At 43.0% G+C, this 13960-nt stretch overlaps 1 protein-coding gene across 1 annotated transcript in view; it reads left to right on the forward strand.

The window, feature by feature from the left end:
• syne1b (spectrin repeat containing, nuclear envelope 1b) overlaps window positions 1-13960 on the forward strand; it is a 131597-nt gene that overhangs the window by 31626 nt on the left and 86011 nt on the right. Inside the window, exons 30-49 of the mRNA XM_039009135.1 lie at window positions 78-254; window positions 615-755; window positions 986-1146; window positions 1837-1987; window positions 2254-2384; window positions 3476-3572; window positions 3987-4085; window positions 4463-4650; window positions 8849-8972; window positions 9189-9355; window positions 9599-9752; window positions 9890-10093; window positions 10411-10582; window positions 10718-10976; window positions 11409-11588; window positions 11811-11961; window positions 12151-12309; window positions 12757-12939; window positions 13193-13294; window positions 13565-13768. Coding sequence (XP_038865063.1) covers window positions 78-254; window positions 615-755; window positions 986-1146; window positions 1837-1987; window positions 2254-2384; window positions 3476-3572; window positions 3987-4085; window positions 4463-4650; window positions 8849-8972; window positions 9189-9355; window positions 9599-9752; window positions 9890-10093; window positions 10411-10582; window positions 10718-10976; window positions 11409-11588; window positions 11811-11961; window positions 12151-12309; window positions 12757-12939; window positions 13193-13294; window positions 13565-13768 — 3204 coding nt within the window. The remainder of the gene's footprint in view (window positions 1-77; window positions 255-614; window positions 756-985; window positions 1147-1836; window positions 1988-2253; window positions 2385-3475; window positions 3573-3986; window positions 4086-4462; window positions 4651-8848; window positions 8973-9188; window positions 9356-9598; window positions 9753-9889; window positions 10094-10410; window positions 10583-10717; window positions 10977-11408; window positions 11589-11810; window positions 11962-12150; window positions 12310-12756; window positions 12940-13192; window positions 13295-13564; window positions 13769-13960) is intronic.

A 13960-nucleotide genomic window follows, 5' to 3' on the forward strand; every position in this document is an offset into this window, starting at 1 on the left:
AATACAGTATGTGACATGTAAAGCATCTGCATGACATTCCAACACTTACACCTTGATTGTCTCTTGTCTGTGTGCAGCAACAGCTGAAGCGTCTGCGGATGAAGAGAAAGGATGTGCAGCAGCAGATCACCAGGGGCCATCAGCTACAGGCTGAGGAGGGGCTGGGGGAGACCTTACAGCAGGACCTACAGAGTCTGGAGACAACACTCAGCAAGATGGACCACACCATGGACTCACAGGAGCAGGAGTTAGAGGTGACCTCTCTCACCAGAATGTACTGTCTGGGGTTATTGGAAATCCTCTTGCACAGTGTTCCAGAGCCTTAGGGTCAGTTTCCTAGACACAGATTAACCTTAGTTCTGGACTTAAAAGTGTATTTAATTGAGATTGTCCATTAAAAGTGCTTCTTAGTCCAGGACTATCTTTACCTGTGGTATTTTTGCTGTGGATTAGAAACAACCTGTCTACTCAAGATGTAACAATGCAGGCCATATCAGGGTGTTAATAAGTGTACTGACCGTCCCCATTTGTTCATCTGTCTATTACCTGTGTGTCCCTGTTTGTCCCCAGGTGTCAGGGTGTCTGTGTATTGAATGTCTCTGTTTGTCCCCCAGGTGACCCTGTCTTCGTGGCAGGAGTTTGACAGCCAGCAGAGGGCAGTGCAGGAGTTTGTTACAAGGGCCCGCTCTGTCGTGGACAGAGACCTCAACTACAGCAGCCCAGAGAGCCTGGCTACTGATCTGGACCAGGCCAGGGTGAGTGAGAAGTACATTTTGTGAACATTTTAGTGTGGCATTTGACACTTTTGAAGGATAGTTGACAGTTGTCAGGGCTGTATCATGTCTTTACATCAAAGGTTTGCTATTCGGGCTACATGTTGAGATGTGAAATTAAGATTTTAAAACCTTTCAAGAATAATTCAACTTAGTCATATCACAACGGGTCAGTCACATTACGACTCTCACATTCTCCATTGTCATAACAGGTCCTTTTAAAGCAGAGTGACGCAGAAGCCTCCACGGTGAACACCTTGTTAAGGAAGGCAGCAGAGATCCAGCTCGGCCCAAAGAACAGCACCCTGCTACAGAAGCAAGCCCGCTCCCTCAGTGAACAACTGGACAAAGTGGAGGCTGGCCTCAAGAAAGAGTAATACAACACCTCCTAGTCGAGGTTCTGATCTGGGCCTGTATTCATAAACGCTCTCATAGTAGGAGTGCTAATCTAGAATCAGTTTTGTCTTTTAGATAATAATGATTAGCATTACATGGACAAGGAGAACATGACCCTAGATCAGCACTTCTACTCTGAGAGACTTTATGAATACGGGCCCTGAGTTCTATTTGTTGTGTTGTCTACCTACACAGTTTTATTATATTAGTGGTTCACAACTGGTTTTCCCTCAAGACCCAAATTGAACCGGGTTGTCTCAGTCGCGACCCAATATTCGCATCACATTTTCATTCAATTTTTATGCACTGGGAAAGATAGTGTACTATTTTGACAGTAAATGTAAATAATTCCATAGTAATCATATTCTTAATGAAGAACATTGGTAAACTCACTGGTTTGAGACCACAAAATCAACAAAATATGCTTATATTGAAAATACGGTGATTGAAGAAAAATAGTTTTCAGAGATTAAATGATAAAATGTAGTTTCATTATAATTCCTACACACATTATACGTGTTATTAGTCATGAAAGTTCAGACCGAGTATTTTTTCATCCCAGCAAAAAAATACATAAATAAAAAGTCTGACACCTGCGACCTATTCAAAACCTCCCGGTCTACCAGCTGAGAATCACTGAGCTAAATTAATCGTTCTCCTTTTCAAGTGTCAAGGCTCTTGATGGGATGAAGACTCAGTGGGACCGGTTCGGGACAGAGTTTGAGGCCTTCTCCTCGTGGATCTCTGAGAAGGAGAAAGAGCTGGATGCTCTAAAGAGTTCTGCTGCTCCACTTGGACAACAGATCAACACAGTCAAGGTACTGTCAGCAACCTCTGCATTTCATGTATGTTTCAGCCCGTTTTCCCGAGACGGTATGCACAACATGTTGATTGCTTAGAAGATTTTCCATCTTTGATCCAAATCCGGGACAGATCATTTCAACAGAGCACTCATAACTTAACTTGAATGACCCCATTCCAACAGTAAAACCTTTGTTATTGATCTGACATTTGAGAAAAGTGATAATGAATCAACGTTAGCATTTAGTCGCCTAACAATCTCTATCCTACCCTCTCCTCCCAGGCGGTGGGTGTGGAGCTGGGGGACAGGGCGGAGGTGTTCTCCCAGCTAGAGGCAGACTCCCAGGCTCTGGCCCAGTTTATCTCCTCTGGGGAGGCAGCCCGCATCAAGGCCCGGCTCACCCAGATTGGCAGGTACTGATTTGTGGATGTTTTTACCTACCTTGGTTGAATGCACTGACTGTAAAAATCTAAATGCGATGTAAATGTGCATTTATCTGGATAAGAGCATCTGCTAAGTTACAGAAATGTTAATGTAATGTTTTTAACAAAAATAATTGTTTTGTAAGCAGCATGAGTCGATGGCGGTACAGGCTGGTGGCGGTGGTGTAATGGTGTGGGGAATGTCTTCCTGGCACACGTTAGGTCCCTTGATACCAATTGAGCAACGTTTGAACGCCACACCTTGTACAATCCATTCCCCAAAGAATATACAGTAGGGCGGTTCTGGACGCAAAAGGTGGTCCGACCTGGTACTACACTGAGTGTACAAAACATTAGTACATTCATAAAATTGAGTTGCACCCGTTTTGCTCTCAGAACATCGTCAATTCGTTGGGGCATGGACTCTACAAGGTGTCGAAAGCGTTCCACAGGGATGCTGGCCCATGTTGACTCCAATGCTTCCCACAGTTGTGTCAAGTTGGATACCCTTTGGGTGGTGGACTATTCTTGATACACACTGGAAACTGTGAGCATGAAGAAACCCAGCAGCGTTGCAGTTCTTGGCACACTCATACCAGTGAGCCTGACACCTACTACCATACCCCGTTCAAAGGCACTTACATCTTTTGTCTTGCCCATTCACCCTCTGAATGGCACACAGACACAATCCATGTCTCAATTGTCTCAAGGCTTCAAAATCCTTCTCTAACCTGTCTCCTCCCCTTCATCTACACTGATTAAAGTGGATTTAACAAGTGACATCAATAAGGGATCATAGCTTTCACCTGGATTCACCTGGTCAGTCTATGTCATGGAAAGAGCAGATGTTCCTAATGTTTTATACACTCAGTGTAGATGGGTATACCTAATATACTGGCCACTGAGTATATATTGCCATCTTGTTCTGGAACCTTTTACAAGCATTTCGCTACACCCGCGATAACATCTGCTAAACACGTGTATGTGACCAATAAAATGTGATTTGATTTGATTTGAACCTATGTGTTTACCTTTTACGTTGTGCTACAAAAAGTTGCTGAGTATTATCTTTTCATCTTCAGGTACTGGGAGGAGCTGAGAGAGAGTGTAGACCAGTTAAATGGACAGCTACAGGAGAGCTCCTCCACACAGCACCGCTTCCACACCAGCCTTGAAGAGGTACGACTGACAGAAAGAGTCTTGGTTACTTCGAGTCACCTCGGGAGAACGAGACACCACTGCTGGAATTACCACTAGCTACCTATATGTCACCTCTAGAATCAATTAAAATATCCCTTATAAGGATACTTCGGGATTTTGCCATGGAGGCCTTTAATCTGCTTCCACAGAGTCAGATGAACTCGTGGATACCATTTTTATGTCTCTGTGTCCAGCATGAAGGACGTTAGAGGTAGTTTCGTGAGCCAATGCTAACTAGCGTTAGCGCAATGACTAGACGTTTATGAGTATCTGCTGATTCTGGGGAAGTAGATAAAGGGCCTCATTGCCAAAATCCCGAAGTATCCCTTTAAAGGTGTTGGAGCAGATGATGAATGTCAAAGTCAATGATTTTCTGAATTATTTTAATTAAAGGCCCAAACAACTCTTGGTGATCTCCACGAGAAACTGGACCATCCTGTCACTTCCTGTACCTCCTCGTCAGAGACCTACAAAGGACTCCAGAACCACATGGTATGTCTTTCATTCACACTGGTTTCATCATTACGATATCTTACTAACTACTTATTAAGTAGTTAGTATCTTACTAACTACTTATTTAATTACTTACTTAGGCTAGTTCATTATCTTAATTTCATTTCAGACATAAGACCACAATTGACTCCCTCTACTGTTTCTTCTCCTCGGAGATACACATTTTTAGCTTTAAGGTTGTACATTCAGATCATCTCCCTGGCACACTGCCACCTATGAGGTTCTGCCATTTGACTGGCAATATTGTCTCGCTGTCTTTTCCCTAGTGTTGTATTTGCAGCGCTATATATAATATATGGTGTTGTATTAGTAAAATGTTCCATTTCATTATGTGGTTCTTGCTTTCTATCCCCCAGGATGTGTGCCAGAGCTTGGAGAGGCTGAAGGCAGCCTTCTTGTCCCTGTCTGCTGGGGCACGTAGACTCAGTGACAGGGAGCAGGCTGAGAGGGCCGTGGCTGCTCTACAGACCAGCTACGACCAGAGTCTACGGCAGGCCAAGGACAAACAGAACACACTGGAGAAACTGCTGTCTCTATGGCAAAAGTAGGAAGGCTGGGCTGGAGGGAGACATTTTGGGCAGGTTTTCCGGACACAGATGATGCATAGTCCTCGATTAAAAGCATCTAAAGAACCTCCATTGAAAGTGCTTTTTAGTCTAAAACTAGGCTTAGTATGAATCCGGGAAACTGGGCTTTTAGCTCTGAAACGCTAGTTTTTGTACATTTTTTAAGTATCCCTCTTGTTCTTAAAGGCCCAGTGCAGTCAAACACATGTTTTATACAGTTGAAGTCGGAAGTTTACATACACCTTAGACAGATACATTTAAACTCAGTTTTTCACAATTCCTGACATTTAATCCCAGTAAAAATTCCCTGTTTTAGGTCAGATAGGATCACCACTTTATTTTAAGAATGTGAAATGTCAGAATAATAGTAGAGAGAAAAGGACGATCTTTGTCCCCATGTGCAGTTGCAAACCATAGTCTGGCTTTTTTATGGCGGTTTTAGAGCAGTGACTTCTTCCTTGCTGAGCGGCCTTTCAGGTTATGTCGATATAGGACTTGTTTACTCTGGATATAGATACTTTTGTACCCGTTTCCTTCAGCATCTTCACAAAGTCCTTTGCTGTTGTTCTGGGATTGATTTGCACTTTTCGCACCAAAGTATTTTCATCTCTAGGAGACAGAACACGTCTCCTTTCTGAGCGGTATGATGGCTGCGTGGTTCCATGGTGTTTATACTTGCGTACTATTGTTTGTACAGATGAACGTGGTACCTTCAGACGTTTGGAAATTGCTCCCAAAGATGAAGCAGACTTGTGGAGGTCTACAATTTTTTTTCTGAGGTCTTGGCTGATTTCTTTAGATTTTTCCATGATGTCAACCATGCGTTGACATCATGGCACTGCGTTTGAAGGAAGGGGTTGAAATACATCCACAGATACACCTCCAATTGACTCAAATAAGAAATTTGATTTGATTTGATTTGAAATGATGTCAATTAGCATATCAGAAGCTTCTAAAACCATGGCATTTATTAAGGTGTTTAAAGGCACAGTCAACTTAGTGTATGTACACTTCTGACCCACTGGAATTGTGAAATAATCTGTGTGTAAACAATTGTTTGAAAAATTACTTGTATCTTGCACAAAGTAGCTGTCCTAACCGACTTGTCAAAACTATAGTTTGTTAACAAGAAATTTGTGGAGTGGTTGAATAACGAGTTTTAATGACTCCAACCTAAGTGTATGTAAACTTCTGACTTCAACTGTATATATTTCCACCCTGAGGTTGGAATAGGGCTGTTGCAGTGACCGTATTACCGCAACACCGGCAGTCACGAGTCATGAAGGAGGTAAAATTCCACGTGACCATTTATTCACGGTAATTAGGCTTCTCCAAGCTCGGATGCTGCTGGTGGTTATTAGTAGCCTACCAAACTTGCTAACTGCCTGGTACTCAGCACTCTATTGTCCCTCTAATCACTCTGACATCGATGCAAATGTATTCGAAAATCTAATCAAACACTTCATGAGAGCCCATGATCTCATATTGCGCAATATATAGGCTATGCAATTGCGTGAGAAAACAAGAGTGATGGCCTCTACTAAAAATAGGAGGATCAGCTTTCTATAGACTAGGCCTACTGTATTTATTTCTCAACTTTCCTGATATTAAGCACATTGCTTATATTTACAACAGGAGTATAGCCTACCTGGCTAGCATGAAAATAAACCACGGTGTCACGGTTGTCGTAAGAACGGGACCAAGGCGCAGCGGATGTTGAGTTCCACATATTTATTGCAAAGTGAAACTTAAAGAAAATACAATACATCAAATAAACGAGCAACTAAACGTGACTACGTGGTACACAAACACAAAACACAAACAATATCCCACAAAACACAGGTGGGGAAATAGCTACCCTAATATGATCCCCAATCAGAGGCAACGATAAACAGCTGCCTCTAATTGGGAACCACATTAGCACCAACATAGAAACAGATATACTAGATCGCCCCCTAGTCACGCCCTGACCTACTACACCATAGAAAACCAAGGGCTCTCTACGGTCAGGGCGTGACACACGGGGAAAAGCGTCCGCCATTCGCTATTTAATTACATAGATGACATGTTTTTTTCCCCCGCTGAGCCTGTTTTGATACAGGTGCATGATAATGGTCCATTCTAAATCAAAACAAATTTCACACATATATTATTTAGTATACGTAAAGACAATAATTAAGAATAGTCTGATGGGTGACAATATTAGCCTATCACTTATATATTATCACTTGTGAATGATGCCCAGCATAAGAAACAATAAGTTTTTTCCCATCTTTTTCTAATCATAGTCATGTAGCCTAGCCCATAGGCCTATATGTTTTAATAAGGTTCTTAAAACTTCTTAAAATGAAGCACATTAATCCGCTTTACAAGGGGTGGCATACAAAAGCAGCGCGTGAGTTTCAAGTTTGGGGAGGATAATTTTCACCATAAAAATGCACCTTTTTAATAAAAGCATTACATGCATAATTGCATTTGCTGTCACTTTTGATAATGGTGTTTTCCACAAATGGAACATTTGCGCTTATAGCCGAATACCATGTGCGCATTGCTGTGCTTATAATGTGAAGAAATAGCCTAATAGTTGATCAACATTTGATCTGTTGTGTCAGGCTCATTGCGTAAAAAAGGTTTTTTGATGCTAGTGCTGGTATTAATTTGGGATCTATCGCATCCCACAACTGTCCCAGACTATGTTTGGAATATTTATTTATTGGACAGAATAGAATAGGTTGACTTTTGTTCTGTGGGGGATAGTAGATTGACATAGGCTAGAGTTTTTGCTGTTCGTTAGGCCTACTCATATTGTTGGCTGAAGAAAAGTAAATGTGGACAGTTCTTCCAATATATTCAATATGCACCTCGGAATTGGATAAGGGCTTGCGCAGTTGCATCCCCAATGTGTCTGTCTTCACTTGTAGCCTGTGAGAAAGACCCAATCACATGATGGAGCATGCAGCACTCAGGGAGAAGTGCACAGCGGCCACCGGCCGCAAAAATAATGCATTTTTTTAGGGTGCATTATGGCCACACAAAGGGGATGCCGCCGTGAAATTCTAGGCATTATCAAGTGCTTGTCAAATTGTGAATGAGTGACTGATGTAGTGTGTACAGCCTGCGCAAAAAACAAAGCAGAGCTCATGCCTTTCAAGCAACTTTTTTCAAATCATCGTTAGAGTCGCATCATGCAGCCTTATAATGTATTAAAAATCAAAACATATAGCCCAATGTTTGTAGAACAACTAATGTTACAATAAAAACTCTAAATTAAGCATATAGGAATAGATATTTCTTGGTTAACCGCTCAACACAGAATAGCCGTATGTGCGCACTCCCTCAAATCGTTTGGAGAAAATATTTATATTTTATTCAGCTTTGTTCAGTTGTATTCTTCATACTATAAAATAATGAATTCTAAGCAAATCTTGTCTGTTAAATGAACTAGTGTAGCCCTCAGCCATTTGGCATAGCCAGATCAGGACCTAACATAAGGACAACTCAGAGTATCAGAGTATGCTATTCTGTTCTTCTGAAATAGAGTACATTTTCTTCATATCATGCTTCTTTAGACCTGTCTAAAATAAATACTGGATTTATTCTGAAGGTGTAGGCTATATTACATGGATTTATTAGACTTTTAAAATGTAGATGTTCCAAAGGTCTGCATCAGTGGCTTGTGGAAGCCAGGAGACGCTAAATGTGTTAATTAATGGTCCATTACCGTGAGACCGACAGTTATTTGCGTGACAATCACCGGCTGACAAAACTTCATGACCGCCACAGCCCTAGGTTGGAATAATACTAGGAAATTGTGAAAATTATGATAATGCACTTTTAGTGTAAGCGCTGTTTGAAAAGACTGCCTGAAATGTCATCCTGTTTTGGTGGGATTGAATTTTGGTACATTTGTTAGACCAATAAGAACGAGAGTTCCAAACCTCTCTGCCAATAACAGCTAGTTTTCAGTTTTCCCCTCCCACCTCAGACCACTCCCAGACAGCCCTAGCAAAATCTTGCTTGAGAAATTGATCTTTGCTAAGAAGCTATTTTTGTTTCTTTTTTACCATTTTAATTGAAAACAATCACGGCAGGGTGCTTAATTGTTACCCAGAAATGATTTGATATTGAGATAAAAATGTCTGCATTGGATCTTTAAACTTGGATACTTTGTTTCAGGTATGAGAAGGATCGTTCTAGCTTCGTATCCTGCTTGGAGAGATGTGAGTCTACATCCAAACCTGAGAGCCATTGCCTGCCTGCAGATAAAACAAAGCTACAGAGTGAGCTGCGAGACTTGCAGGTACTGTAAATTCATCCATTTTGAATTTATGTTCCTGGACTGATCCTGCACACGCTTCCATATGTAATTAGGGCCCGTTTCCGAGACAGATTAAGCCTGAAGATTCTCCATTAAAGGTTTTTATTGGTCCAGAACTAGATTTCATCTCTGTCTGGGAAATCATTTTGTTGAAAGGCTTGCTGGAGTAGATGCTCAACAAAAGCTTGTCTTCTGTAGGATTTGCAGTATGAGGTGGTGTCGCTGGAGCCCCTCCATACTGGCCTGGTGACCTTAGGAACATCTCTGTACCCCACTGCTCCAGTGGAGCGGGCAAGGGAGCTTAGAGAGGACCTGGAGCAGCTGAAGAAGAGATGGAGCTCCCAGAATGAACTCATCCCTCACAGGTCAGTCAGAACATGGTGTGTTTGTCGCTCGGTTCAGCAGTAACACATTGATTCAATCAGGCTGCCTCCAAAATGGCACCCTATTCACTATACTACTACAGACTGTCATTGTTGGCAGATGGATCCTGTACGTCTTCCAAATCAAGTCTGTTTTGTCACATCACATTTCCAACACAATTAGGTCTTACTAGTACTGCACAGCACACAGTTGATAGATTTTTCTGTTATTTGCATACTGTACAGAATCCAGGAGCTCCAGAGCCACCTGTCCCAGGTGGAGCAGTTTGACCAGGCCCTACATACGTTTTCTCAGTGGAGTGAGACGCTCCTCTCCAACCTACACTCAGCTTCCCAGGTCAACATCACTGACCTGCAGCCTGCTGTGGCCCAAGTCAAGGTACGAACTACGGTCAACTGGTCAATAATGTTTTTTTTTGTTTGTCTGTTCTACTGTAAGATATCTGTAATAACAGTGTTATATATGACATATATCTCCTCTTCCTACTCCTCTGCATCCTATATGGTCTTCTGTAGGAGACTCTGGCTGCACTTCAGAAGCAGAGCGGTGTGAGGGAGAGCCTGGAGCTTCAGACAGAGGGTCTGTGTGCCTCGTGTGATCCCCAAGATGCTCAGTTCCTCCAGGGGAGACAGGGGAGCTGCCTACAGCCCTACCTGGAGGCCCAGCAGCTGGCTGAAGTCCGGCTGGACTGCTTGGAGAATCTAGAGGCCTTGCTGGAGGTAAGATATAGGCTGAATAGGGGGGCATAGGTCCGACAACATGACCAGACAGCATGTTAAGGTAAGCTTTGGCTGGCTAGCTTGCCTTAGTCCTGCGTCCTTTCTTGGTCATCATTTCCGAGTACCCAGATGTTGCTGAAACCTGTTTGAGTAAACATTCAATAAGTAGGAATATGGTTAGGGTTAGGTTTAGGGGTAAGGTTAGGGTCAGGGTTAAGGTAAGAGTTAAGGTCATTCAAAAGTTGTTAAATAGATTGTAAGGGGTTAACATGTTGGAGTTAAAAAACACAGCCTGTCTTATGCCTCCCTTCCTACAGACCCACGGTGCAGCTGCAGGGCTACTACAAGGTCTGAGGCAAACAGTGGAGAGCGCAGGGAGCTGGGACCGGGGTCGGGTGGAAGAGCTGCAGCGAGAACTGGAGGCCATCGTTCCAGACATCAGCAGACTGGAGAACCTGGCAGCCAGCTTGGACAGCAGCCTCTGTAAAGGTATTTTTATGATTGATTTCATTTCTTACTATTTATTTGATGTATTTGTTCCTCTGAATTGTATTGCTGCCCTGCACTTTGTATCGCTACATTGTATGCCGTGTTATACAAATAAAGTTTTGATTTGATTTGAAGGCCACCTACACGTGGTGAGCAGCACTGCAGAGGGAGGTACCCGGACGTCGTGCCGGGCGCTGGCTGATGGTCTCAGCGGAGAGCTAGACATGGTGAGGAACCTGGTGGGAACCAAGCAAAGCGAGGCAGAGGCTCTGGGAGCGCTGTGGAGCTCCTTCAGGCAGAGGAAGGAGCAGCTGCTGAAGAGTGTGGAGGACATCGAGGAGAAGGCGGACCACCAGAGCCTCAGAGAACCCAGCCCACTTGCCCTGCAGCAGAGGTAGCTACAGTTTAATGCTAGTGTCACAAAGAGCAGAATTCAAACATGAAATTGAACACATTTAACTTGGAAGACTGTGTAAATCATGCATTGATGTCAATGGTTATGCAACTGGACAAGAATCCCAAACAGACATATTAGTTGACTAAACCATAATCTTTTCAAACCTTGCTTACATTGTATAAGATCACATACAGTAGTATATCCCCTCTATTATGAGTGGGAATACTTTGGAACAGATTCCCCAAATTAAAATCACTTGGAGCTGATTTGCTTATTTTTTCATTGCTCAGGAAACTTGGGGGGCCAAATCAAATCACCCACGGGCCAAATTCAGGAACCCAGTTGGGGAACCCTGCTCTAATGTGTGAGTTGTGAATAGCTGACTGTAAATGAGTCCCTCCCTCTTCTCTCGTTTTCTGTGGTATCCAGGCTGCGGTTCTTCAACCAGCTGGAGGATGAGCTCCAGTCTCACCAACACGAGGAGCAGTGGCTTAGGGACAAGGGCCAGCAGCTAGCCCAGAGAGATGCAGAGCTGGCTGGGGAGGTTCTCCGAGAAATCAGCCTCCTGGAAACCACCTGGGAGGACACCAAGAGACTCATCACTGACAGGTGCGTAAGTCTCTGTCATCTGCATAACATAACACAGAATAAAGACCAAACTATCACAAAGTCTCTAAATTAATCAGGGTAATAATTAGCATACTCTTTAAGAATGGCAACTGTAGCTCATCCAAGAGACCATATGAACACTTACTCAAATCTAAGACCACTAACCCCTCCCCCCCCCCCCACAAATGAATCCTATAGTAAGAGTTGTACGTTTGTTGGCAGACAGGAGCAGTGCAGTGTTCTGGTGGAGCTGATGAGAGAGTATCAGAGCTTGAAGACGTCCATAACAACCATCACAGAGAACACTGAGGCTGTGGCTGACATTGGTTCTGCTCTTGAGGACCATGAGGAGACCAAGAGAGCGCTGTCTAAGGTTAGGATAATGACATTCATCTCAGTTCTCATATAAACTTGTGTAAAACATTAGTACACTGTTACCAGCTAGTATCTTGTTATTGCTACTATCTTGCTACAGTGAACTTCAAAATAAAAGTAATCACTTCAAAATAAAAGTTTTTGTTGCTCTACGTTCTCACTGTTTTCCCATTCTTCATCTGTGCAGCATGAAGCAGCGAAGGCGGAGACATCAGCCAGGCAGAGTGAGCTCGACCAATTTTCCAGTAAAGGGAAGCAGCTGTTGAGTGAGCTGAAGAAGATCTCAGACTGTGAGACCCAGCTAATGAGGAAGGACATGGAGACACTGGTGGACCAGTGGCTCGATGTAAGTCTACATTTCCAGTCTTGCCATGAGGAGTTTAGGTCATCCACTATTGGTGTGTTGTTGCTGTGCTGTGTGTTGATTGTTATATGTTGTATTTATGTACCTGCATGCCAGCCTACATCATTGCCCCTTGTGGGATATTCAGTATTTTGAATTGAATTGAATAAAAAACAAGAGGTACAATAGTGATACAGTAGCTCTGTTGGAGTCTTGATTTGACCTTTTTAATCTGACCGTGAGGAGCATAGGTGATCCCCAAATGTTCTCCACAGCACTCTGTTTTGGGACAGTTTCTCAAGTTCCTTCAAGTTCCTTCCATGAGTAGTTCAGTTTGTCCATCTCTGCTTGTACAGGTCCTCTTCAGGTGTTCCTTGGTCTTCCGTGATTTATTTTGCCTCCACAATTTTGTGAATTTACAGAGGTTGATTTTGTCCCTTTACATTACAGGTGTTGGAGAGGGTTGAAGACAACATTGAACATCTGATCCAGAGCTTGGCGTTATGGGAAGATGTACGCCAAATCAGCGAGGAGATCGAGGGATGGACAACCAACTCTGTGATGGAACTCAGTGAGAGCCTGAACAACCTCAACGACAGCCAGAGGATGGAGACCAAACTCTCTGCATTACAGGTATGATGCATTGAGACACACCAGACACAGATATACAGTAAGATGTTCCTTCTACTACCCTTTAAGTAAAACGGGAGAATGATGGAGCTAAAGTTGTCTGTTAAATGATTCTGTCCAATCAGTTTGACTCAATACATTTTTCAGATACTGCATCCCAAATCCACTAATCATCCGATCCTTTAATTCCTGCAAATCCCAAATGCTCAAACATATAAATGAAATCACATTTTCCAATTTTTTTCCCTATGTATAGGTGGAGATGGGGAAAAACGAGCACAAGCTTGTAAACCTGCAAGGGAAAGTGTCAGAACTGAAGCATCTCAGCCGGAGCCAGGAAACGCCATCCAAACTACAGGTGTTGCACATTATTATTTTGAAGCCCAGACTTCAGACATCTATAGCTTTTGAAGATCTTGTTTGAAGTTATGTATGTTGAAGCAAACTTTTGAACTAACTGACACATTGTGAGTTTCCTAAAACCTAATCCTAAAAAGATTATTTGAAGTCCATTGGTAGGCAATGAATGAACAATAGTGCTCCAAACATTTTGGGAAAGTCATGCTCAGTCGGTTTGTCCCATACAACTTCAGAAGGGAGCTAAAGATCTTCTGTATGTTTCTATCAGGTGCTGGAAGCCGACTTGAGGAAGAAGATGAGCCAGGTGCAGAAGCTGTGTGAGCAGGCCAGGGGAAACCTCCGGGACTTCAGCTCCCAGAGGAAGCAGCTAGAGGACTACATTACTCAGATGTCTGATTGGCTTAAGAGCATGGAGCAATCCCTGACGAGCTCACCGATTGGCTCTGACCCAGAGGACATCTGCAGAGTCAAGGTAGGTAGATGTTGAATTGAAACAGCTTTTACCTGAGAACTTACTTGACTCAGTCCACTTGGCCCTCTTGTGAGCATAGGGAATCCACCATGGCTCTCCACTTCACTATTTTCTGTGCAAGGCCTTTACCTCTTTCCAGGAGATCCTGACTAAGTAATTTTTCTGAGCGATCACACGTGTTATTCTGTATAT

The sequence above is a fragment of the Salvelinus namaycush genome, chromosome 15, assembly GCF_016432855.1.
Source record: "Salvelinus namaycush isolate Seneca chromosome 15, SaNama_1.0, whole genome shotgun sequence".
Classification (NCBI taxonomy): domain Eukaryota; kingdom Metazoa; phylum Chordata; class Actinopteri; order Salmoniformes; family Salmonidae; genus Salvelinus; species Salvelinus namaycush.